We start from the raw sequence: 27,179 nt of genomic DNA on the forward strand, positions 1-27,179 counted from the left end.
TCACTACACCAGAACACTCGTATTATAGGATATTTAGCTATAAAGAGTAACATGTTAAAATATCTCCAGAAAGCTTGTAACTTTTCAAGATTTATAATTGTTGTGGGATGCATGTATGGTTAATCGTCATGGTATCATGTATTTACACTGAAAGTGTACTGAAGACTAGTTTCTACCACAAGTCTATAAAGTGATGTAACAATTGAAGGTTAAATTGTACAGCTTTGCACAATACGAAGACTTTCAATGGAAAGCCATGAAAGGCAACTGCAAACAACTAAACCATTTAAAGGTGAAAAAAGAAACATTACAGCAAGACTTACCTGTTAGTGTAAGAGGATCAAATAATTTTCAGTATAACAGAAGAGTGAGCGATCCCAGTGACAACTAGTGAGGAGGGACACAAAGGTGGCACCAACTGAAGGGGGAAGGAGGATGTAACCCCTCCCAGATCTCTTTACATGACTCTACCCACCCCGCCCCTAGCTCAGGGTCCCTGCACTCTCTTGGTCTTCTCCCCATCCTACATTACATGGCTGGAGGCCGAAGGAGGGGGAAGAGACTAATATTTGTTCTTCTGTTGTGCCGGCTCCAGTCTCTCTGGCATGGGGAGCCACTAATGCACTCTCGCAGGCAGCCTCCAGCCATGCTGTCTGCTTGGGACACTGTCTGGTTCGGCACAGCTGCAGTGTCCCAGGCAGGCAGCATAATCAGAGGCTGCTTGGGTCAGGAGAGTGCAACTGCTGGACTGAGCATTTCAGGTAGCATGGCTGGAAAAGGATTGGCTCTGCTTCCACCTCCAGCTGCTGGCCCCTCTCCCCTTTCCCTTCCTCACTGGTCTTATAAGAAGGAGCATGTGATCCTTCTGCTTAAAAGACATCTGGAGGAACAATATTCTTAGGAAAAACTGCATCCCTATTCTTATGAAACAGCTAGCTCTGTAATTTCTGCTGGACCTTCGGGGACAAGGAGAGAATGTCATTTTTTTAAGATAGGAAAGGTAACCACTAATGAACGTACAACCAGCTTTGCAATTTATGATTTTTTGTATAATAATCATTTGTTGCCACATCTCCGACTTCTAGTTAAATTGTTAGTCTCTCAAATCTATTTTTGTTTTATTATAATTGTTGTGTGGTTTACAGAGCTGGTGATATAAGTTAAAACTAGTAAATGGGGGCAAAGGACCTGGAAATTCTGTAAGATACCAATTGCGGGGGCTGGATATCAGTGTGACACCTCAAAAAGGACTTAAGGAGTGGGGTGCATCTATTGCTAGCCTGCAAGGTGAATATGGGCTGGCCTAGCCTAAAAAAGAGTAAGTCCCTGAAAGGCTAGTGGTGCTAAAGAACTGACACCCAGTCAGCATCAGCAAGACTCCTGCAGGTCAGACGCAGGGGGTAATGACGTGACTCATGGTACCAGGTCCCTCAGGAGTGATTAAAAGCCTTACTAAAAATCAGGATTTCTCACAATTACTGATTCCTCTCCTGCAAATCCACTATGCCAATAATCCTGTCAAAGAAGGAAATTAGATTGGTTTGACACGATTTGTTCTTGCAAATCTATCTTGAGTATTTCTTCTAATCCTACTGTCCTCTAGGTGCTTACAAATGGATTGTTAAATAATTTGTTCTGTCTTTCCAGGTTTTGAATTACGGTTTTGAATTAAGGCTGACTGGACTACTGTTCCTGGGGTTTTCTTCGTTTTCCTTTTTAATGGATAAACTAATGCTTATCAGTTTCAGTAGTTAAACTGTGCTAGGGTTCCTCCTGCTGGCTCTGCACCCAGGTTTTCTCCTTGCTGACAGCCTGGTGCCAGGGGCTCTGCTGCAACCATGCCTCAAGCTTCAACCCGGCCTGCTGGCCCCACATCTCAGGCTCCAACACCGGAAAGCATCCTAGCACGCGTGGGATCCCAGATGTTTTCAGCGAGAGGCATCAAAGCCCTACGCCTTGGCAGCATCTTGGGAGTGGAGCTGGCAACCAGGACCCCACATGTGCTGGGACGATGCCAGCAGCAAAGTCCAAGGCATGGGGCTGACAGCCAAGGCCCCAGGAGTGGGGCCAGTAGATGAAACCCTGGGCGTACTAGGATGCTGCCGGCAGCAAAGTCTGACGCGTGGGACCAGCAGCCGGAACCCTTAGTACAGGGGCCTCCTCTCCAGCACCTTTCTCTCCCTACCCTAGTTAAATGTTTGACTGTGTAACCAATACAATTTTGATCAGTTATACAGTTACTGTGTTTATACGATTTTTTTACATCTCTACACTGAAACTTTACCCAACCTTCATTATGTTCCCAAAGATAACTGCTAACATTTCCAAGATTGTTTCAGCTAGTTCCTTAAGCACCCTAGAATGAATTTTATCAGGCCCTGCATTTAAAATATTCTTTAAATCTGTTCTCCCTATTTTAGCTTGCATTTCTTTCCCCTGGTTACTACTACAGCTTGCAACTTCTAGTCTGGCAGACTCTGGTCCAGCAGCCTTTGTGGTCCAGCATGACTTTAGTTGACCCATGATGCCCATGTATCATGGGTGTGGCCAAGTTTCCCATGGGTCTCTTGCTACATTTCATAAGTAGAAGCACCACAGGGAGCACGGAGTGAGCGGGGGGTCTCAAGCAGTCCCCCACCTGCCCCGAGTTCCCACTGCCGTGTTTCAGCCTTTAAAATGTACAAAAGCCCTAAGTGCTGCAGGGAGCATGGGGCCAGGGGGATTGACTGAGTCTCTAACAAAGCGCCACAGTGGAAACAGGCATCACACAATTTCCACACTGTGCCTCCGCCTCCCTGTCTCCTCCAGAGACAGTGCTAGAGGGAACCGGCTTTTAAGCTGGCTCCCCACAGCACTAACTACTGCTCCCCCCCCCTTGTTGCCTCTCTCAGATAGCTGACTAGTCGCTTACATCCCTAGACTAGAGAGGTTCAACCTGTATTAATTGTATTGTGCATCTGGTCAAAGTTAACCTTTAGTTAAGAAATGAAACAAAAAAGAGACATTAACCACCACAGCCTTTTTCATGTCACCAGTTTTGCTCTGCTTTCCTACTAAGTAGAGGACCTACACTTTTCCTTGTTTCTCTTGTGCCCAAGATATTTAAATAATCTTTTCTTACTGCCTTTTATGCCATTGATAAGTTTAACTCATTTTGTGTCTTAGTCTGATTTTGCCCCTTCTATTTTTTGTACTTATTAGTAATTTGATCACATTTACTCCATCAGAGCAATGTATCATATAGTATGACTACCCTACTACGGTACCAATGTAAAGGCTAAAAAATTCATACATAAAGAATGTGGAATCAATATTTTAATGTATTTCTCTAATGTGCTCTAGGGATGTGAACAACTAGCTGAGTAGTCAACTATCCGATAAGCATTTGCTTATTTGATAGACTAGTCGACTAGTGTGTTGACGTGCCCCTCTCCTTGCTGTCTCTATTGGAAAAAGGTAGCAAGCGGTCAGGGAAGAAGAGAGGGTACTTCAAAGTGGCAGTGCCACATGGAGCCCACAGTCAGTGGGGGAGTCCCCAACTGACCACGGGCTCCACGGGGCGCTACCGCTTTTAACACTACGGGGAGCACAGGGATAGTGGGGGAGGGAGGCCAACTGGACCAGTGGTCCCAGCAGCGCTTTCACCTCTGAAGCATAGCAACAGCCCTGGGGCTGATTCTGCACTTCAAAGGAGGAAGTACCCTTATCGACTAATCGGCAGTCAGTTAATCAAAATTTGACATCCCTCGTGCTCTAAACTTTGTTTTAAAGGCCTGAAAATTAAGTTTTATTTGGTTTATTTATTGATTTTATCTGCATGCCACTGGTGCTTAGATTAGCTTTAAATGTTGCCTGCTTTTCCTACATTGCTAATTTTATTGTAATATATTCATATATGGATCATTAAAAATATAGGAACCAATCAAAACAAATTCTCCAAAATTAGACGTTTTCTCCTTCAGAAAATCCAAGTGATCCAACCATAAGTTAAAAATTGCCTCCCCACCCCAAAAACCTGAATGAGTGCCTTGTGGGGAAATGGGACAATATTTTAAATAAATGTTCATAACTGAAGTATATAAACCACGCTGCATATCTTGGGTTGTAGGCATAAACAAACTTATCTTTTTTATTTTGACCCAACCCTGTTTTTGGCACAAACATTCATAGGCTGTTTGGACTCATACTACAAGAAGATTATGCACATGGCTCACAGGAGCACGACATCCTGGGCAGCTATTGTTCTCCTTGCTTTGCTTCCCTGGACCCTGGCAGAACAGAATATGCTGCTACCTGATAAGCAACAAGAGCAAGACCTTCTGATTCCTAGGCTATTAGCATGTGGAAGTGGGACATCACTTGTGTAGCACCTATTTAGCCAAAAAAGTCAAACAGCTATTTGATTAAGGTACTTATAACCAGTTTTCCTCCCGATAATAGTCTACACTATCAAACTTAAAATAATTCAACTACTGCTCACCTAAAGGAAGGGGAAAGTTAGACGAATGGAGCTTAAATATCCAGTTAGCACAGAGATATTGCCACTCTCTTAAAAAAAATGCTTCAAGGAATATGGTTGTTGACAGTGTTAGCAAGGGAAGAGTTAAGAGATCTGAGAACCATCCTGGTTTATTACAAAGAGACAGGGCTAAAGACTGCATGATTCAGAGATAAGATTGCTCAAGCAAAAAGCTATCTTAAAGCTTCCTACCTTCTGTCAATCTAGCTATATTAGTCTTCTTGCCTCTCCTGCCCATTTTGTTCATGAAAAAAACAGAAATCTTAATATCTTGTTACAACAAGTATCCTGCTTCGCTAGGGCCGGTAGAAGTCAGAAATCATCTGCATCACTTGGAAGTAAATACTGCAGGCTCTGTAACCCTTACAAACCTCACATCAACTTAGATCTCTGCCTTTGGAGCTTAAGTCTTCAGGGGAATTGCATGAACAAAGGAGCTATAAACATGGTGATGGCTCACAAGAGAAAAAAAAATAAAGGTAAAAATGTTTTGTTAGAATGAAGCAAAAGACAGTTACAATCAACAGAAGTAACAAACATGTGTGCTGGGCAATTTCTTTTGTAGGAGGCTTTGTTTCATTCTGAAAATGAGATGTCCAGAAAAGCTGCTTTTTAAAAAAAACTATATTCGGCACTCTAGAATAGAGTTCCAATCATATTCACACTAGGGGGTTTGGTGAGATTTAAAAAAAAAAAAAAAAAAAAAAAAAAAAAAAAAAAAAAAAGATAATTTGGGAACTCTGAATTCCCCAAGCATCTCCCCCATTACATTCAAAAGAAACGTAGTGGAACATTTTTAGGGGAGCTTTCAAAGGAAATGCAACCATCAAAACTAACTGGTCTTTTTGGGGTGAGCTGAAGGACGAAGACATCCCAAGTAAATAGACACTGTTTTGGGAAAATGCAGGTAGTTGTATTTTGCCCCGCTGTGAAATCTGCTAAAGGGATTTTTTCAGTGAAGGAAAGTCCAAAATAATCCTCTTATAATGCCAAACTTTTACATGTAAACTGCCCTAGAAACAGGCCATCAATACAATGAATCCTGAAAGAATTTCAGGTTATGTTTATAAGAACAATGCCTCCTTGAAACACTGAGTATGTCCTTTTTATTCTTGCATTGCAACAGTGTGATGGCCACATTAGTCTGTACCATCAGCAATACTTAAGTCCTTTTAAACTTCCACTAAAAGAAGCCTGGAGACTGGGATTTTGGAGCTTAATTCCTTTTGGCGCCTCTGAAATCTCCAATCTTCAAAACTCTGCTATAAGACATTACTATACATATTCTTCACTTCCAGATATTTTGTATTAAGTTACAGCTCTACTGTTATATAGTATTTTGTTTTCTGCCTCTCCAAAAAGCAATAGCTCTAAGATTTAAAACAAAAACAATAAGCTCTAAGATCCCAAAAAGGGGAAAGAAAAAAGTTACTCAGTGGATATGTGTATTCCTCTCCAGTTTAAAACCACAAACAAGTCCACTTCTCGATGCATTCATTGCATTTCACTATATTGTGTACTTGCTTGTAGTTTTAATGAACTAAGGCAGGGATGGGCCCCCGATCAGGGGCCACTGACTCACAGAAAAGTCAGTTGTGGGCCCGCACACAAGTGAGAAGCAAAAAAACGCAAAACAAACCAACCCTCATTGATGTGGCCCTCAACTGAGAAGGAGAAAGACACTCTCCACATTCCCCTCACATACCAGAGTGGGGGGGGGAGGGCACAAAGCAGGCTTACAGATTTTGTATGCTCCAGTCCCATGATGGGGAGGTGGCGGAAGGCTTGGAGTGCCAGCCTTGGGGACTGGATCAGGCAAGTCAGAGGCCGCATCTGGCACCCAGACCTTAGGCTGCCCACCCCGAACTAAGGACAAAAAAAATTAAGTAGCTCTGTATTATTTATAGTGCTTTAAAAATAATGTATGTGTCAGAAAAATACCCAGAAGGCAAAGGGGACAAAAGAGGAACAGACTTCATACTATTTACCTTGATGAGTCATAGTGACAGGTTCCTCACTGGATATGTTGTTGTAAATTACCACAGCTGTGGCATTATGTGAAGCTGCTCGCAATATTTTCTCTCTAAATGTACAGTTTCCTCGTTGCAGCAAGGCAATCCACTGCTTGGTATTTGGAGGAACATGGAAACGTGTTCGAGGATCACAGCCCAGACGATCTGCCACTGAAAGAGGAGAAATATACACATTAGGGATTTGTTCAAACGGGCAAAAAAGTTAAAAGGAAAACAAAAAAACATTTGCCAAATAATTCAGTTGTCTTATAACTGAAAGTTATTACTCCCGTTATCAAAGCCTAAAACAAGCTGCATCCTTAAAAGAAAAATTCCCCTGAAAAATATTTTTATAACCTCATACTCATTAGAAGCTGTGAATACATAGACCTGAGAATTAATTTAGTGACAAAGATATTTTTAACTCTAGAAATAATTTATATTTGAATCAATACTTGCTCAAAGGTAAAAAACAGAAGTATGATTTGTGCACCATAGACATTACCAAGCATCTGTTTCTCAGCCACACTAGGCAAAGATATTTTCTCCCTTTTATGCAGTTATAAATATCATTCCAGTGTGAAGTATGGCTAAACAAAGGAGGATGTGAAGACAAGCTTCTAAACCAGTCCTGTCAAGAACAGACTAGTGTTAATAAGTGTCACTGGTCTAATCTTTTCTAAAGTTGCACTATTAATCTTGTAAATATTTTAGTGCAAGTAACCAATTTATCAGGTACTTCAAGAATTAAAAAACCCTCAATTTCAACACCTCAGGCAAAGCCTTCTTGTAGCTCCCCTCAACCACACTACAATAAAAATGTGTCATACAATTTCTCCTAGGACAATAAGAAGCCAATGCACCATACTAAAGGGAGAAAAACCTAGGTACAATACATTACTTGTGATACAACAGCTGAGACCCATGACAAGTGGTACTCTTTGCACATAGCTGGAAACAAGACAGAGAAACTAATGCTTGCCTCATTCAAGAAATCTAGCATTGTTAAATAGTAACTTAAAGACAGCAAAGTGTAACATCTATGGTATTTAAGAACCAGTCAATATTATATCCTTCAGCTTCCAGAAAGTAAAAATATCACTAGCTACCAATAAGGTTAAAAACCAATAGTAGTTCTGCTTAAATGTGGTAGGCTTCTAAAAGCATTTCACACAGCAATTTATTTTAAAAAAGTAATTCAAATATGCTACAACTTTGTACTCTTAAAAAAAAAAGTAATAAAATGTGGTACCCAAGACAATCTGCATTTTCTGGGCAAAGTTGTGTGTTACATTTACTACAAAACCATCCGGCTTACTAAATGGAACAGGTATCCAAACAGAATGCATTTGTAAGCATTATCCAGTTATCCTGGAAGGACAGCAGATACTGAATGTGCTTTAATTATGCTGCAACTTTATTTCTACCTGACTAGATTTTGGCAGATGAAATTGTGCAGTGCAAGTAATTCCACACTCATTAAACATACACCCATGGGGTGCTGGCAACCCTACTCCTTACCTCTCCTGAACCCAGCCAACTTGTTACTGGGAACACACTAACCCTCATTTGAGGGTTAGAAAGGTAAAGAAGGGGAGCTGACTCCCTACAATAGCATTCATAGGAGTCCCAAACCTCCTGCTTCCACACCTTCAAAGAACATCTCCTTTAAATTCTTTCCCACCCCATTTTATTGAATCATTATATCCATTCACTATGGAGTACTGCATTGGACATCTGCTTCAAGCTTTCATAATCAAAGCCTACCTCCCACCCCTTTTATCCTTTGCTCCTCACTAAGCCCCAACATACTGCGGGGAAGACAAAAATGTCCATCTCAGTTTGGCCAATGTGTTGATAAGAAAAAAACTCCTTCCTAGACCCCAAGATTGGAGAGACCAGAATAATACCATAGTTGATCATGATGAAACCTGGTATTTCAATTACTTCCATGAGTAGGAAAGCAAGTGCTGCTCAGCCTGGTTCAGGTGAAAAAAAGAAGGGTTTTACTGCACAGTAGGGATGTAAGCAACTAGTCTAGTCACTACAGGTACGTCTAGACTACATGCCTCTGTCGCCAGGAGGCATACCTGGGTGGTCGACAAATGCCTTTGATGTCGACACCCGCGCGTCCAGACTATCGCGCTGAGCCGATAAAGAGCTGATCAGCTGTTTGTTGGCTCAGCGCGGCAGCCATGTAAATTTAAATGAAGCGGCCATTATTTAAATCGCCGCTTCATTTTCCTATGTCTGGTAGCCTAATCTACATGCCTCTGGCGACAGAGGCATGTAGTCTAGACGTACCCGTAGTGACTACCCGCCTACCCTCCCTCTCCTCTTCCCCCGCTTTGCTGCCTCTGCATCAGAGGCAGCAAAAGGGGGCGCAGGAGAGTCTGTGCTGAGCAGAGCCAGTTTAAAGGACAGAAGTGCAGTGGTCCAGGATTTGGCACGAGCCAGGGCTGCTACTCTTGCACGGGGTCTAGGACCTATCCCTGTGCGCCTGGCTCCTACTACATTTAAACTGCAGAGCCACAGTGGGGATAACTCCTGGACCCTGCCTTCCATTACTGACTAATCGTGACCGTAGGATTAGTCAGTTGCCTGCTTCTCAACATCCTTACTGCACAGACATGGGCATAAAGAGTCCTCTTTTCTTCTGGTCACCTAGCATTTCCGCCCCCCCACTGACCTGGTACAAAGCTTCTCCACATAGCAGGTAATTCTCTAGGTGCCATTAAGGGGAAAACACCCTTCAGCAAGCCAGACAAAGGTATCCATTGCTTAACATGCAGTGAGGTCATTCTCTCCAAAAACAGGAGAATGATAAACGGGGCTTTCAAATGCTCAGAAGATCTCTTCTGAAATTTTTTAAGATTACCATCCACTTCAATTTAATTTGGATGGATAAATCTGTATTAGTTAATTTTAAATAAAATTGTTTGATCACTTGCCTGAGTGAAGTAATTTTACAGGAAATGTTTTTTCCAACAACATTGTAAGAATTAGCAAATAAATTAAGTACCTGGGTTTCAAAAACCATCAACGATATACAAGTTTAGATTAGAATACTTCAGGCATTGTAATAAAAGCTACTTAGCTGAATTATTAAATTTTAATTTCATTTATTTTCTGAACTGCCTATGTAACAAAAATGTTTGAAACTGGAATCTCTTGCTTCACAAGCAGGCTTTTGCTTCCACTACATTGACACATAACATTTGTTTTAAGGTTTATGGTGAGTGTTAATCACTTGAATTGAATCGCACAGAAGTATTCTAGGAGCTCTGGTATCATATTAAATGTATCTTTGTGTATTGTATTTTTTTATTTAAAAAGTGCAATAAACTCGTTACAAAAGCAAAAGGAGCATATATAGTTTTTTTTAAAACCATCAAATACATAGTACTCTGCAAGAGAAAAAAAAAGTATGTCAAGCTTGACTGCCTCTATTTAGATAAAGCGGTTTGCAATATAATATAATATTACTTTCCACGGTTTAGAGCAGTAGCCTAGGAAATGGAGAAAATGGGATATCATGAGCAGGGGAATAAAATATTCAAATTCTCAGAAAGTAAAAGGCATCTCTCTCTCTCTCCTTCTCCAGGAAAATCAGATTTCAGTAACTGTGGCAAAACACACATCCAAAATTGTGGCTCAAGGTAAAACCAGAATGCCACACACACTTCTTGGCTTAACAATGAAAACTCAGAGGATATTCTACTGTCTCCAATTTTTATTTTGTATTACTGCAGCTCACAAAGCAGAAACTATATATAATATTAAGTTTGCTTTAAAAGAAAACGCAAATACATGCTGATTTTATCCTGGAATAATAGTTGAATCAGATTCTGAAATTAATTTTTTCATTGCAATCATTATCAATGCTAAGTAGATGGACAATATAAAATACGAAAGACTAATAACGATAGGAAACAAAGTATGGGTGTTAGTGTGTAATTTTAAATTTTAAAATTTAAAATTTAAATTTTAGCAGTTACACAATCATTAGATGGTCCTGCCTCCCGGGGCTGACAGCCAATGGGCCCGGGCCCAATTGCCAAGGAGCTCCCTGCCAGCTCGTGCTGCTGCCTCTCTAACAGACACAGCAGCACAACGTGGAAGGTGGGAGGGGCGAAATGTGCATAGTTGGCAGGATTAACCAATAAGCCTGAGCTTATCAGTTAATCACGTAGTCATCTACACCTTGACATCTCTAAAACAAAGACAAAATATTTACATTAAATAGATGGGGTAAGAAAGTTTGATGACTGCTCCATTTTTAATGCATCCCGTTGTAAATAGACGATGTAGTTTTTAGGATGTTCAGATCACCCAATGCTGTGAGGCCCACTGAAACTAAAATGGCAGCCTAGAAGCCTTAATACAGACCCTCACTCCAGGATTTTAGAAGTGTGTGAAAATTTTAGCCATACATTTTTTACATTAAGTCAAATCGCTATCTCCCCACACATCAAAGTTTAGCAAGAAAAGTTATTACGAATCAAACTATTTTTTAATGGAATAAACTATTGCTGACAGCAACAGAAGACACTATTTGTTGTTAGTTGCCACTTCATAGCTAGTTTTATCTTTTGTGGGGATAAGGATTAGGAACAAGTCATGTAATCATTTGATTTGTATGACTTTTTATTAATGGTTTGATGGGATCATTGCATTTTGCTATTCTTCAGTAATTTAGAACATTCAGCCTTTAAGGGGACAGCAATATCTTACACAAGAGATAGACAAACATTGTTTCCAATTCAATTCAAACATTAGCAGGGATGGTCTCCCCTTTAAAACCATTTTATTAAGTATTCACAATGAAAACAGTTAAAAGACATTATACATGAAAATGACTGTTATAATTCTTATGCTATCTAGGGATGTTACATTGCATTTAATCAAATAATTGACTAGTTAATGGAACTTCCATCGACCTGTCGATTAGTCAATAAGCAAGGGAAACTGCGGAGCCACAGAAGGGTTAGCTCCCAGCTCTGGAAGCTAACTCTGCTGTGGCTCTGCCTTTTAAATGCATTAAGAGCCAGCAGTGTTGAAGCTCAGTGTGTGCGCGCGTGCGCGGGGGGAAGGAGACCAGGTATAAGCCAGGACAGCTGATTCCCAGCTCACAGTCGGTCCCCCGCTATACCTCTGCCTTCCCTGCCATCCATGGAGATGGTGCTTGGGGGGGGGGGGGGGAGAGGAGAGAGAGAACTGGCAGCAAGGGGAAGAAGTGACTAGCCAAGTCACTACCTGACTATCCGATAAGCTTACGCTTATTGGATAGTCCACTAGTCACTTATATCTCTAATGCTATCACTGTTTGATCACAGCATTAAAAATTCCTCTTGCACATAACACAAATGATTTTGAAATCATCCCCCACATACTCCTTAGGGAATTTGATGCTACTGCACACATGCAAAATTCATGTTCCTTGCCAGACTTTTTCTCTCCTGAGAAGTGCATTCTGCAGAAGATGCTCTGCATTTATGCCTTTTGCCCAATAGGGCCTGCTGTGGCAGCAGAACATAGAGCAGTTGGCTCACTGGAAGTTGGAGTGCAGACAGGGAGAAGGAAAGGCGGTGTTGCTCAAAGCACCCTGACCATGGGGCCAGATGGAGGCAGCACAGGATTGCAAAGAGGCAGAGCAAGGCACATGGGGCTTCTGGGGAGACAGAGTAGGATTCAGAAAGGTTACTGGTTGGGGACTGACTGGAGCAAAGACTGAATGAGGGCAGGTCCACATGAGGATGAGAGAAAGAGGAGGAGAAGGGATGGCTGAGTGAGGGTGCAGGGCTACTTAGGGATAGGGACAGAGGAAGGGGGTGTAGGACCACATAGGACAAGAGCAGATGCCCCTGACTGAATGGGAGAGGCTAGCAGTCAGCCAGCAGTCCATGTGAAGGTAGGGTTGCCAGGCATCTAGTTTTTGACTGGAACACCTAGTCGAAAAGGGACATTTTTGGTTCTAGTCAGCACTATAGATGTTAACTATCAACTATTTGTGTAAACAGGTAACCACAAAAATGTCCACTGATTACACAAAGAGAGGGGGCAGGTGGGAGCTGGTGCTTGAAGGGAGCCGACTTAAAAGCCGGCTCCCTGTGAGCATTGGCTCCCTCCTGTTCTCTCCCTACAGCCTCTGATAAAGAGGCAAAAGCAGGAGGTAGGCATCGTCATGGGCATGGGAGCCAATATGCACAGGGAGCTGGCTTGAAAGCAGCTTCCTGCATACACTGGTTTCCATCTGTCCCCCCCCCCCCCCCCCCCCCCCCGCCATGCTGCCTCCATTCTACCAGAGGCAGCAGTGGGAGGCAGGGCAGGTGGCTCCACAGGAGCTGGTGCTCATGGGGAGACAGCTTTTACAATGACTCCCTCCCGAGTACTGGCTCCCTCCATCCTCCCCTGTACTGTTGCCTTGGTGGTGCAGGTGGTGCAGCGGGGCTAAAGCAGGCTCCCTGCGTGGCTCCCAAAAGTGGTTGCTGTATCCTGCTCTTAGGTGCAGGGGTGGCCCCAGGGGCTTCATGCATTGCCCCCACCCTAAGTGCTGGTTCCACAGCTCCCACTGGGTAGGAATCACAGCCAATGGGTGCTGGAAGGGTGGCACCTTTACGGATAGGCAGTGCACATAGCCCCCAAACTCCTCCACCTAGGAGCCAGACATACCAGCCACTTCCAGGAGCTTTCTGAGGTAAGTGCCACATGGCTAGAGCTCACTCCTCATCCATTCCTGCACCCTAACTTCCTGCCCCAGCCTTAAGCCCCCTCATACACTCCAAGTCTCTCAGCCCAAGACCCACCCCAGAGCCCACTCCCCCAGCTGGAGCCCTCAATCCCTCCCATACCCCAACCCCATTTCCAAACCCGGTGGGGGACAGCAAGCGATGGAGGAAGGGGAGATGGAGTGAGTGGGAGGCAGGGTCTCAGAGAAGGGGCAGGCGAGTTTTGAACAATTCAAAAATTGGCAACCTTAAGTGATGGTCAAATAATTACTACAAAAAGCGGTTGCAGCATTTCTTGTATTGTAACTTACTGATTCAGTTAGGCAGCAAACCTGAAAAAAGTCTTTATGGCCAATATTGGACCATTTGAGAGAAAGGCCTTTACAAACCCTGCTAGACAACTGTGGGACGATTATAGTTAAATTTTCTATTAAAAAGGGACAAAAAATATAATCTTGAAGAGAAAATTAAATTTTCAAATCATGAAATCTAAAAGGTACAACAGTAACCCAAACAATACAGAGAGGTGGATAAAATGTAGCATAGCAATCCTGTAAGAAGCACTTAATGACCAAAACCAGAAGTGACAAGTAAAAAATTTAAAATTACACTAAGGTGCAGACTCCCATAGCAGACAAAACATTAGGGAACAGTCTTCTGATGGTATTTATAAAATGTTAGAAAAGGAAGATATAATTTTATTATAAATATATCCTAGCTAGAGATACCACTAGACATTACAACAGCTCTAAATTTACCATAATTATAACATCTCTCAAGTTACTATCCTATGCACATAGCATAAGCTCAATAAGTCTGTTTTTGCTGACAGTGTATAGGTAACACTAATGGAGAGTCTCAGTACTTTAGGTTTTTGTGTGTTTTATTATGGTTTTTAATAGACTCCAAAGAATCTAACTATTACAGGGAATCACACTTCCTTTTTACAGAATTTATAAAGTATCTGCTATATGTGAGTGCTGGCCATATCAATCAGCACTGTAAGGGACAGATAACTGAACTAAGTCAGCAAGTTTAATTGTCAATAGTTGTCCATTATCATCCGTCATCTATGCTCAGTTATTCAGAATCCATTTGGAATGTACAATATTTTTCACTAGCTTAGGACTCAAATATATCAGCTGGATGGTCTCCATGACATAATGAAAAGCAATTTAAAAGTAATTTAAGTGATTGCTAATACAAATCACTTACATATGAAGAGATCTCATCAGAAGCCATTTGTGTCATTTCATGATTGCATAAAAGTATCAATATATAGAAAGCTGTTTTTATACTTTTCACAATAGATACAAGTATAATTATGTTGACTAACTCAGAGTGATCGGTTACCAGCATACAGATCCATCTTAGGACCAGCACAATCAGTATTTGCCCCATGTCCCTTACCCTATATTTGCTACGTACTCTGAAAGTGAGTGATGAAATTTGGACAGTCTTTTCAGAGTATGCCAACTTGCCTTTGCTATATCATCTCATGACTAGTGGGCTCCAGTGTTTAGCAGTAAGTCATTCAAACATCTCCCCTCTTCTGTTTCAATTAATCTGCTTATAGCAAGTCTACTGACTGAAGTGATGAGTCTTATGTAACACGGTATAGGTTTAAATAATTTAAAGATAAATGTAAGGATTTTATAAACTATGTCATTTGTATCTGTTAAAGAATATGATTTGATAGGTATCTCCCTCCTCAAACTTAGATTGGAAATGCAGCAGACATTTCTTTCAGACAAACTTACAATTCTTATCCCTCAGTTGTGGCCTATTATTATGAACTAGCCAATTAGCCTGTCATAAGATGGGATTTTCAGGTCTCTCCTCCATGTCTGTCTTCTCTTCTGAGCCTCCTTGTCTCTCGCTCTTCCTCCTCCTGCCCCTCCCCCAGCTCTCCTCTGCCTCCTGCCTCTCTCTCTCTCTCTCTCTTCTCCTCCCCCTCCTGCCTCACACGGGAGACCGCGGAGCCCAAACAGTCGCTTGCGCCACTTGCTCCCACGCGATGGCCTGGCTGAGCTGTGCAGAAGTCAGCCAGGCGCCTCAGCGGGAGGCGAAGGACATGACTCAGGCAACAGCGTCACCAGCATTTCAGTGTTACAGAGTCAGACATCGGGCTACTATCTATCTATCTATGATGGTAGAATCCTGGTCAGACAAAACTTTTATATCAGGACCAGTTCAACTACACCAGTGTTTCTTAAACTGTTCCGTGGCAGAGAACAACAATTCAAAATGGCCACCCTCAAAGGGGCAGGTGACTTTTTTGGCTCAATTTTCCCTCGACCCTTGCCCCCCAGTAACTTCCCCCCCCGAACCCTTCCCCACCTTTTCTTTTTTTGAAGTGGCCCCCAGCCAAAAATTATTGCCCACTCCTGGCCTGCGGTCAACCTATCAGATTATAAGAGAATAGACATTGTTTTTCTTATCTGCTCTGTTATGGCTGCTTATTAGTTTTCCTTAGTTTCTTTTGCATCTGTTGTATAATTGGATATCAGACTGCATTACCTGCAACACATGGAGCGTACCTGTGGTGCATCGATATTATATATAGTACGCTACTAAATTCATGGTCAATTTTGGACAATATCATGGTCATAGGCTATACCATTTTAAAATCAATTTCATTACATCAGCTATTTAAATCTGCAATTTCATGGTGTTGTAATTGTAAGGGTTCTTACACAAAAAAGTTGTGGGGTCACAAGGTTATTGTATGGGCGTTGCAGTAGTTACCCTTACTTCTGTGCAGCTGCTGGCAACAGCATTGCCTTCAGAGCTGGAAAACTGTAAAGTGGAGCTGCAGGCCAGGAACAGAGCTCTGAAGGCAGAGCTACGGCCAGCAATAGCGCACAAGTAAGGATGGCATGGTATGATATTGCCACCTTTTCTTCTGTACTGCTGCCTGCAAACTTGGCCCTTGGCTTGCAATAGCCGCCATTCTCTGGCCACCCAGCTTTGAAAACAGCAGTACAGAAGGGAGACATGGGTATGGAATTACCACCCTTACTCCTGGACTGCTGCTAGCAGAGTGCTGTCTTCAGATCTGGGCATTGGGCCATCATTACAATCACCACACCCCTGGCTCTGAAAGCAGCACCAAAGTAAGGGTGGCAATACTGTGACCCTCCTAAAAACAACCTTGTGATCCTCCTGAAGCTCCCTCTTGGGTCAGGACTCTCAATTTGAGAAATATTGGTCTCCCCTTTGAAACCTGTATAGAATAAGGTAAAAGCACATAAAAGGCCATATTTCATAGGAAGACACCAGATTTCATGGTCTGACACACATTTTGCACAGCTTTGACTTTGGTAGGGTTAGGGTTATCCCTATATCTAATAGATATGTATCTATAATACATACATACATAGGCTGACATAGCAGAAGAATGACATTTGGGAACTGAGAAAAAAATGCAATATCAGTTTTCCTAAAATTTAGCAACGAGCATCTCCCCCCAACTTCATATAAGACTTATTTTCTCTCTACCCATTATGGCATTAGCATGTTGTCATTTATACAATCAACCAATAAGTCTGGGCTTACTGGTTACGCGCACACACACCCCCCTTGCTGCCTCTGAAACAGTAAGCAAGGGGATAGATAGGAGCTGGCGCGTATGGGGAGCTGGCTCCCTGGGCGTGCCAGCTCCCGCAGAGCTGCCTTCTCCCCTTGCTACCACAGAAACAGCTGCATGAGTGAGGAGAGGCAGGAGCAGGTGCTCGGGGGGGAGCAGGGAGATGGTACATGAGGAAAGCCAGCTTTCAAGCTGGCTCCCTGTGCATATCATCTCCCATAGAGCCCCCTGCGCTGCTCCCCCTGAGCACTGGCTCCCTGCCTGCCCACTGCGTGTGAACATGTAACCGCTAACTAGTTAGCTAGCTCTCCAGATGTGGCGGCCGCTGCCTAGAGTGCACATGGTAGGCAGGATCCCTACCCACAGAGACAGTGGGAATGCAGCCATGGTGAAGCCCCAGCTGATCTGCACCAGCCCTCCAAAAGTTAACCAATTAAAATTATAGGGGTTAACTTTTAAATGGGTTTTCACATCCCTAGTGCAGAATGTCCCAAATTCCTGAACCAGTGCTTGACCACATCACAAATCAATCATATTGGGGATGTCTTCCTTCAGACCAGACATAGTGACCGTATCAGAATATCCCCCTTACAGTCGAAACTTCTTGCATCAGAAAGTTAGATTTAAGGCTGCCTCGCTCTCAGTGCAGGACTGGTCCTTGTGACAAAGGGCAAGTCACTCTATAGTAGAAATATGAGTAGATCTACTTGCTGTGTGTGAAACAGTTCTCCTCAAAATAAGTGGTGCTGGTGAATGAAAAGTGTTTTCTCTTTCCAATCTTTTAATCTTTTGAAGAACCATTTGCAGTCCGAGTCCCTGAATCCTCCTTTTGAAAAGGAAGACACTAGACAGATGCTGCGGGGTTGCAAGAGAAAGCTAGTAGATACATTGCCTGGATGTTGGACTTCATCTTTCTTTAGCCAAACCTGTCTGTGCTAGTGTTCAGCTTTCCCTTATTATGCATGGTGCATACTGGTAACAGTTTTGTTCTGGAAAGATGATGTGATTATATCCCATTTTTGCTACACAGGCCATGAATGATGTGATCTGTCACTACAAGACTGTGCATTTTCCACAGAAGGAAACTAGGCTGAGATTCCAGCCTGGGTGGCCCTGACCTTTAGCCAGTTTACGTTATGCCCTTGGATTCAGGTCTCTGATCTTTGTCCTTTGGGGGTATTCCACTGTCCTGAGCTGGCTGTTGTCATGACTGCTCTGTCTTCCTCATATACAAGGATACCTTTCGTAAGTTTTTCCAATCAGCAGAAAATGAAAATGGAAGCGAGTTGGAAGATAGAGATTCATTACTAAACAAGACAGCAGAGGGTATGAAGAAAAACAGAACCTCTGAAGAAGCCTCATTTAGACTTAGGCCAATACTGACATATCTATGCATGACATTCTTCAGACAGACTGTGCTCTCTGAAGTTGTAGATTTTTCACGTAACTGTCCTTAATTTACTTCACCTTTGCTATATTATTAGTATCTTATGCTGTAGATGCATCTTCATTCTTAACCACATTCAATATTTGGCTCTTTAGATGCAGCATGAAGACAATCCTCCGGAACCCCCCAGATTGCATGCTAGGTATCCCACTGATGCTATGTCTGAAAATGGGACCCTTATTAAAAAGTTGTCCAGGAAGGAGGGGTCTTTTCCTGTCTGAGGGCTGCTACTAGGAAGGCAAGAACTTTATAAAAAGCTATAGAAAAGGTGAACAACCAAAAGGAAAAAATAAATTTATATTTCTCGTCAGAGCAAATCCTAACACAGACAATCGAACCAACTGTGCCACAGGGTCATCAATGCCTGGCAGCTCCTTTAAAAGTTGTCCAAGTGAGGATTAGATAACATTCAGACATACAGGATTGTGAAGAAAAAATATTAGTAAGGCTGGTAGATTAGAATGTACAGGATACAACTCTAGCTGGAAAAATTACCAGCAGAAATGCAGTAGCAGCAACCACTTTACCTCTATTAAAGAGACAGTATCAGTTTTGTTGTGTGTGAGAATGTCTGTTACGCCAAACAAACAAGTTCTCTCTCATAGACAGGCTGTATAAGTTTCTTACCTCTCATTGCCAACAGTAGCCTTTAAAAAAAAAAAAAAAAAAAAAAAAAATCTAGGTCACAATTTATACAGGTACTACTTTTTAAAAGTCTACCAGAGAGGTTAAATAAAAGACCATTTTAGCTACAAAATGTAGTATATTGGATTTGACTAAATTGATCCTGACATTAAGAAAAGCACTTTAAACAAATTAGTCTGGTATCAAGAAGTAATTAGTTCATGTTGGGGAAAAAAGGAAAATTCACTGCAGTTTATTCAACTTTTTTGTAAAACGTAAGTTTTTCTATTGAGACACTATTGAACTGTAAACCTCAATACAGTTTTAGTCTAGCTATCTCCCCTAAGCCATATTGTCTTACATGATTTAGGTTGTATGTATCCATACCCATTTTCTGCCAGAACGATTTCCTCACAATGCTCTCCCTGCTCGTTTGTTGGTTTAGTCACCTGTCACATTGTCTCACACACAATTTGGGAGTAGGCAATCTTGAGAACAATGCATGTTATTTGTATGCATTTAGTGGAGCAAGGCCCAACCAGGTTTCATAGGCACTGCCTTATTTTGCTCAATAGTTCTCTTTTCACACAATTAAGGAACGTGTGTTAAAAAAAAAAGTTCACCTCAACAGAAAATGGCTGAAAAACAAGGGTTTTCAAGGTATGTACATAATAAGCCAAAGAAACCACATGATGGGGAGTACACAATTTCTACCACTGATGCTAAGCATCGCAAGGAAAACCAAGTTACAGTAGCCAAATTATGTGAACTCAAGTTCTACATGCTTCAGTTTTCTTGATTTTATAACCTTATTGACCACCCCAAATTCCCAATTCTAGATTTTTTTACTGTTTGAAAAATATAAGATATGCAATTCCTTTAAGAAAAACATCTTCCAGGGATAGAAATGTAGCTGTGTTAGTCTGGCATAGCTGAAACAAAATAGTTTTTGAAGTGCTACATAGTCCTGTATTTTATCTTATAGGGAAATAAACAAAAATAAAGCAAACAATAAGAATCCAATGATTACTGAGATGATTATAAAAATCTCTGCTGATACCAGCCCTATTAAAAAACTACATCTTCAGAGTCTTAGGCCACATCGCCACTTGCCACGTTGGAATTCGATCTTCTGGCATTTGATGTAGCGGGTCTAATTAAGACTTGTTAAATTGAACGCTGAGAGTGGCTTTGGTACTCATCGCAGTTGTGAAGAGTAAGGGAAGCCAACAGGTGAGTTTACTCCTGTCAGTCTCCCACTGAAGATGGCACGAAGCTCGGCTAAAGGTAAATCAACTCTGGCTATGTTATTTACTTAGCTAGAGTTGCGTACCTTAAGCCGACCTTCCAGGTCTAGTGCAGGCCTGACTTTAGACACTGAAATTAGGAGTCAGCATATTCTTTAAAATGCTAAATAGTCTCACTTACAGTACTAGAAAAAGCAGGTAACAGACCTATAGAAGAATTATTTTATTACATTGTTCAGTACGGATGTCAAAGTAGTCTGTGGTTTCTCATCTGTACTTATTCTATGGTCACTTGTGTATTTAGAAATTATATTCTCATGATAAAAAGTGCTTTGTTTTGAGTTTTCTTTTTAAAATGTAAGCTATAATGTTTGAGATAATGAGAAAAAGATCCAAAATACACTTAAGTGCAGAACACAAGAATAGATGAAAGACAGTCAGCCTTCATATGAATTTACTTACAAAATTATATCTATACTTAGGCTATATTTCCATATTATGTTGATTATGACACAGCCAAACCATTCAAATTACACTATTTACATTCACGGAATCGCTTTAGTGACTTACCAGCTAATTAAGTAAAGTTTCTTTGGGTGAAATACAGCTTTTGAAACCAGATATCAAATTCACAAAGTTTTAGCAAGACATAGGGAAGACAAATGGTCTTAATGTGCATACTAACAGGACAGAGTAATAAACCAGAAGCATTTCAGCTGTTGGATGGAAGAGACAGGACAAATGAACAAATTATAAAAAAATTACAGCACGATGCAGCCACATCTTTAACCATGGAACTACAGTATCTTAAAATGTGCTTTAAATAGACATTAAAAATATCAATATTAAGTAAACAAAGATGAGGGATGTAATCACATAGTCAATTAACCGATAAGCAAAAGCTTATACGGTAATGCTATAGACTACACACTTCCCCCTCCCCCCCCACACACCTCTTGCCAGTACATTTTTTAGCAGGCTAGCCAGCAGCCCAGCTCAGTCCCAGCTTGCACTGGGTCCTAGACCTACTCCCTCTGCAACTCTGCATTTAAACTGTATGAGGAGCCAGGCAGGCAGACAGCCAAGCTTAGTTCCTGCTCATACTGGATCTGGGAGCTCAGACCCCTCCTTCCTGGATAGGGGCTGCCCAGGGACTATAAAATAGTGGACTGATAAGAATTCATGAAGTTAAGCGACTAGTCAATTAACCGATATTTAACATCCCTAATGAAGACCCAAGACATATAAACACTAGCAAGTACAAAGCCCAGTACCATGAGAAGTCCCATTATGGCAGGTTAAGTATCTTCAAAACTGGTCCCAAAAATCACGGTGTGTGAAATTTAAATATATTAGAAGCAAGAGGAACACCAAGAAGGTAGGACTATTACTCAACTAAGTGGGGAGAGGGAGTGAGAGGAGAAGAGGACCAAAACCCAGAAAATTTGGACATGGCAGAGCTGCTTAATGTCGTCTGTGTTTCGGTTTTCACCAAGAAGATTGGGGGTGATTGAATGACTAACATAGTGAATGCCAATGACAACGAGGTAGGTTCAGAAAGTAATATAGAAAAAGAACAAGTTAAAATTAGACAAGTTAGATGCCTTCATGACACTGAGGCCTGATTAAATGAATCTTGGGATACTCAAGGAACTGACTGAGAAAATAGCCGAGCCATTAGTGATAATCTCTGTAAAATCATGGAATACAGGACAGATTCTACAAGAGTGAAAAAGGGCAAATACAGTTCCCATCTATAAAAAGGGAAATTTCAGATCAGTCAGTTTAACTTCAGCATCAGCATGAATTTGTGAAGAACAGATCATGTCAAGCCAAACCAATAGCTTTCTTTGAGAGAAAAACAAACCTTGGAGGATAAGGGGGAAGCGGTAGATGTGGTATACCTACACTTAATGAGGTATTTAATACAGTTTCACATGACCGTTTCATTAACAAACTAGGGAAATACAACATAGATGGAACTACTATAAGGTGGGTGTATAACTGTTTGGATATCTATTCCCGGAGTGTTGTTATCAACGGCTCACAGTTAAGCTGGAAGGCTATAATGAATGGGGTTCCACGGGGATCAGTTTTGGGACTGGTTTTGTTCAATGTCTTCATCAACAATTTAGATAATGGCATAGAAAGTAGGTACACTTATAAACTTTTCATTTGATACCACTCTGAGAGGGGTTGCAGGTGATTTGGACAGAATAATAATTCAAAATGATGTAGACTAACTGGAGAAACTGTATGAGGTAAATATGATGAAATTCTATAAGGACAAATGCAAAAGTTCTCCACTAGGAAAGAACAATCAGTTGCACACATACAAAATAGGAAATGATTGTCTAGGAAGGAGAACTGCTGAAGGGATCTAGGGATCATAGTGGACCATAACTAAATACAAGTCAACAGTGTGACACTGAAGCAAAAAAAGCCAGCATCATACTGGGATGTGTTAACAGGAATGTTGTAAGACAGACATGAGAAGTCATTCTTCTGCTCTGCTCTGCACTGATTAGGCCTCAACTGAAATATCGTGCCCAGTTCTGAATGCCACATTTCAGGAAAGATGGAGACATTGGAGGAGATCCAAAGAAGAGCAACAAAAATGATTCAAGGTCTAGAAAACATGACCTATGAGGGAAGTTTGAAATAATTGGGTTTGTTTAGCTTTGGAAAAGAGAAGACAGAGGGAACATAAAGTACCTAAAAAGTTGTTACAAAGAGGAAGAAAAATATTCTCAGTAACCTCTGAGGATAGGATAAGAAGCAATGGACTTAAATTGCAGTAAAAGAGGTTTAGGTTGGACATTAGGAGAAAATTCCTATCCACATGGTTAAATTTCCTATCCACTGGAATAAATTTCTTAGAGAGAATGTATAATCTCCATCATTGGAGATTTAAGCACAAGTTAGATAAACACCTATGGGGGATGGTCAAGATGGTGCTTGGTCTTGTCATAAGAGCAGGGGACTGGGCTTGATGGTCCCTTGAGGTTCCGTCCAGTTCTATTATTCTAGGATTCCCTATATGCAATGAACAAGAGACTACAGAACACTGAAGTAACGTTTTCACAAACAAGGACATTTTAGGTTCTCAACACAGGCAGTGGCCAGAGTGGTCTGGTACCAAGTCTTAATTTCACTATCAGTAAATCTGCATACATAATACCACAAATACAAGGTCTTTGCTGCTCATCTTAAGTAACAGGTCCACATAGAGATTACATACAGTCCTAAAGGACTCTGATGGTAATAGCTCTTAAATCAATCTAAACAAAGTCTTGCAAGAAGTTAAACAGACAATGATAAAGGTGTAAACTGTAAGGGCAGCTGTTAGTAGCAAGGAGGCATTATGGCTCACTTATGAAATACAGCAATACAACAAAAACAAAACAAAACCCTTAAGAGACTGTATGCATGTAAACAGATATGTAAGTTACAGTTCATGAAATAAAATATTTCAATCTTCTCTACACTAAATGAATTCTTGTGGAATATACCACTCTACTTGTGGGAAAATATGTCTTTGCACAAATAAAAGGAAAATATGCAAGGTTTTAACAAAGCAATACAAAGCATTTCATAAAAGATTAAAAGCTAAGTGTAAGTCAGTTCTTCCTTTATAGGCTTCTCTTCACAAGGCTAAGGACAGAATAGAGCCTGTTCAGTAACTGACAACATATCAAACATTAATGATTACATGTCAAACTGCCATAATTCAGATCTGCAATTTCATGATTCACCATGCTACCTAGTTGAAATTATTTGTTGTGTTATATTTTTAAAAGATGTTTCATGGATTTGCTAAGGTTTCTCTTATTATTCTAGCGAAAGCTTTCTCTTGTTATTCCAGTGCAAATACTGTACTATCACCCTTTGACCTATGCTTTAGATGAACATCAGAAAAGAAGAGAAAAGTGCAAAAATAGAATTAAGGATTGTTTCAATGATTTTTATTGATAAAAGATGCAGCACTTTGCTGCAAAGAAAATCCAGATGTTAGACTCTTTCATATACGAAAAACAATACATGCTAAAGAGATACAATCCCACCTAGCCTAGAAGATACTGTTTTGCATCTCTTTCCACTTCACCAAGATAGCACCTTGATTTCATGTCACGTTTTTTTCCACCCCTTCCTTCCTTTCTTGGGGGGGAGGGGAAAAGGACTCAAAAGTGCACAGATGGCCTATATTTGAATTTCAAATCCTCCCCTCCCAAGTGTCCTATGGTTTTATTTGGACTATGATTATAAAGTGTTTGTCAGAATGTGTTATTCTAGCATGTTCTAAATAACACCTCCAAAAACTAGGGAAGTTCAGGGCTTCAACTAGACCAGCTAGCATGTACTAAGCTACAACTTGCCTTGACTATACTAGATTTTTAAAACATATTTGTTAACATTTAAAAAAAAGCACAAAATACAAATCCACTCACTGTTTTAGTCTAGTCAAGCCAAACCCTGTAAGTGGCCTTCAGTATTAAAACATACTACCATGATAGTATTTGTGACAGTAATTGGGATAATTCAAAAGCTTTTTTAAAATTCTTTAAAAAAAAATGTACATTTTGGGGTTTTCCAAAATAAGTTAGATGTTCATTTCCAGGTCAATATTACAACTACTAGCAGATTAATTCATTTTATATTTTCCACTATATGTGCAGCATCCAGGAAACATGCTAGGAACTAGATATGATCTATCAAGTAATTCCATTACCCAAGATAGGTAGTGATCTGTGAACCTCTTGTAATCCATCACTTAATTCAAGAGATGACATTTAAAAAAAACCTATTTTGACTTGCTTAGGTATTCCTAGTTAATGGCTTTAGTTCCAGCCCTAACAAGATTAGTATCATTAAAAAAATATGAATAGGTTAGCATTCTTTAAGAAACACATTTATCAGAATGTAAACAACAAAAAGATAAAGCTATTAAATTCACATTTTAATTTAAAATGCTCACACACTAGTTACAATAACTGTGCACATATTAATAAAAGATGAAATCTGGCTAAGGTGTAATTACACAAAGCCACATATGTGGTGTATTGTTTTTGCCAGATGCAAGCATACTGTGGGTGTCTGACACCAGAATGCAAGCTTGGTGACTTCAACCATCCTGTAAGTGCAAGTGTACACACACACACACACACACACACACACACACACACGGGTTAAGTGTGAAAATGATTAGGGTATCATGTGATTTTATGCAATTATACACATCAAGTTCTTCTAATAAATACCTAACATGGAAGTTTTGAGATATGCAATTTTGACACTGGCAAGAGTACCAAAGCAATGTATCAAATACCTAATATCCAACATTAATTCAGAAAGAAGGCATATGAACCTTGACGACTAATGTGCTGAACTGTGTATAATGAAGAGCATATTAAACCCTGTACAATTGTTCAGTACTAGCACAGACACAGATTATGAATATTCCTCTTCTATACCAGAGCTAACAATGAAAATCTGCAAACCTTGTACACAGGTCACTGCTCTGTCAACAAGACACCCAGAAAGCAGGTGAATTATTTACTCTGAGAGTGGGTTAAATAGCTTACTAGTCACCACAGCACAAGGAGGCATTGGCCAAAAATTTATTTTGTTAGCTGTGCGTGTTACCCAACATAAGCTTGCTCAATAAACAAACACGCATCCAAAACCTAGAAAAAAGGATCTAGTACTTTCAGGGGGCTGCTTCTCCATGCACAATACAGGAAGAGAGATGGCAAACGACATTTACCTCCGTTGATAGGCACGGGTGCCAGAAGCAGGCCTTTGACCTCCACTTTGGGCGAATCCTGCCCGTAGCGCCCACGATCGATCCGTAGCAATGTAGGGCTGACTCGGTCCGGGTTCAACACCGTCACGTTGATGAGGGCTGTGTAATACGCCTGGCTGGTGTTATCCGCACTCGCGAGCAGGACACAGCAGTGAACCAGCAGCAAGACCGGCCAGGGCGAGAGACGGCTCCAATCCGCTGAAGTCCACGGAGGGATCATCTTCCTCCCGCGTCTGGCGAGCCCAGATGTGTACGGAGCGAGCCTCCTCGGGCTACAGCGCAGGGCGGGTGCTTGCTCCACGAGGACGGGCCCGCCGGCTCGCAGCGCGGGAGGAGGCAGGGAAGTCCTCGGGCTCCAGGCAGCCCATTCACGGGCCGGGGCCGGTGGCCCCAAGCAGCGCCCGACCACAGCCCCCCTCCCGCCCCGGACTTGGACTCACAGACGCGGGCTGCTGCGCATCCCGCCGGGGCGCGGGTACCAGCGCGGCGCGAGGCAGCCGCCTCCCCCCCCCGGCGGACAGTCCCGGTCGGTGCCCCCGCCGCTACGGAGGGCGCGCGGCAGCCACCTGCCGGGCCGGGGGGGATGCGGCGGCTCGCGCCCCCCCGCTGCGGGTCGCTGGGCTGGGCGCGGAGCAGGAGCCGGCCAGAGCGAAGGGCGCCCGGCGGGGCCCCTCCCGGCGAGCTTCGGGCTCCCTCAGGGGCTCGCCGCCCCCCCCCCGCGGCAGGGATCCGCTCGGTGCCGCCCCGGCCGCTTCGCTGACGTCTACCGCCCCATGGCCGCCCGCGCGGCTCCCTCCTGGGGCCGGGGCTCCACGAAGCGCCGACCCGACCCGCTCCTGAGGCAAAGCCCAGGTCCGCGAGCGTCGAGCCGAGCCCCACAGAAACCACCTCTGGCGCCTCGCCTGCTGCGCAGGCGCGCTGGGCCCCCGACCCCGCCCAGCGCCATGAGGGGAAGGCGGGGCTCTAGGAAGACACGACCACTTAGGGGCGGGGCTACCAGGGGGCGAGGCGGGAATCTCAGTCAGCAGAGGCCAGGCCACATAGATAGGGGATGGCTGTTACACCGAGGGGAGGTGTCTGGAGGTGGGGCGGGGCCAGTCAGGGAAAGGGGTGGAGCTATGAGTAGGCTGCCCCTCCCCCCACCTCAGCTTTAGGGAGAGAGAGGATGTGAGAAGAACTTGACCTTCTGCTAGGGTTTCAGCTGCTTCCT

At 42.2% G+C, this 27,179-nt stretch overlaps 1 protein-coding gene across 2 annotated transcripts in view; it reads right to left on the bottom strand.

The window, feature by feature from the left end:
• The window catches only part of RNF130 (ring finger protein 130), a 111,065-nt gene extending 84,174 nt beyond the window's left edge, over positions 1-26,891 (bottom strand). The window contains exons 1-2 of one of the 2 annotated variants that reach the window (XM_075900529.1): positions 25,931-26,891; positions 6,508-6,702 (exon numbers count right to left, since the gene is read on the bottom strand). In XM_075900529.1, the coding sequence (XP_075756644.1) occupies positions 6,508-6,702; positions 25,931-26,189 (454 nt within the window). In that variant the 5' untranslated portion in view covers positions 26,190-26,891. The remainder of the gene's footprint in view (positions 1-6,507; positions 6,703-25,930) is intronic. The other variant, XM_075900528.1, reaches the window with a different exon arrangement.
• Positions 26,892-27,179: the final 288 nt, after the last annotated feature.

The sequence above is a fragment of the Pelodiscus sinensis genome, chromosome 17 (assembly GCF_049634645.1).
Source record: "Pelodiscus sinensis isolate JC-2024 chromosome 17, ASM4963464v1, whole genome shotgun sequence".
NCBI classification, from domain to species: Eukaryota; Metazoa; Chordata; order Testudines; family Trionychidae; genus Pelodiscus; species Pelodiscus sinensis.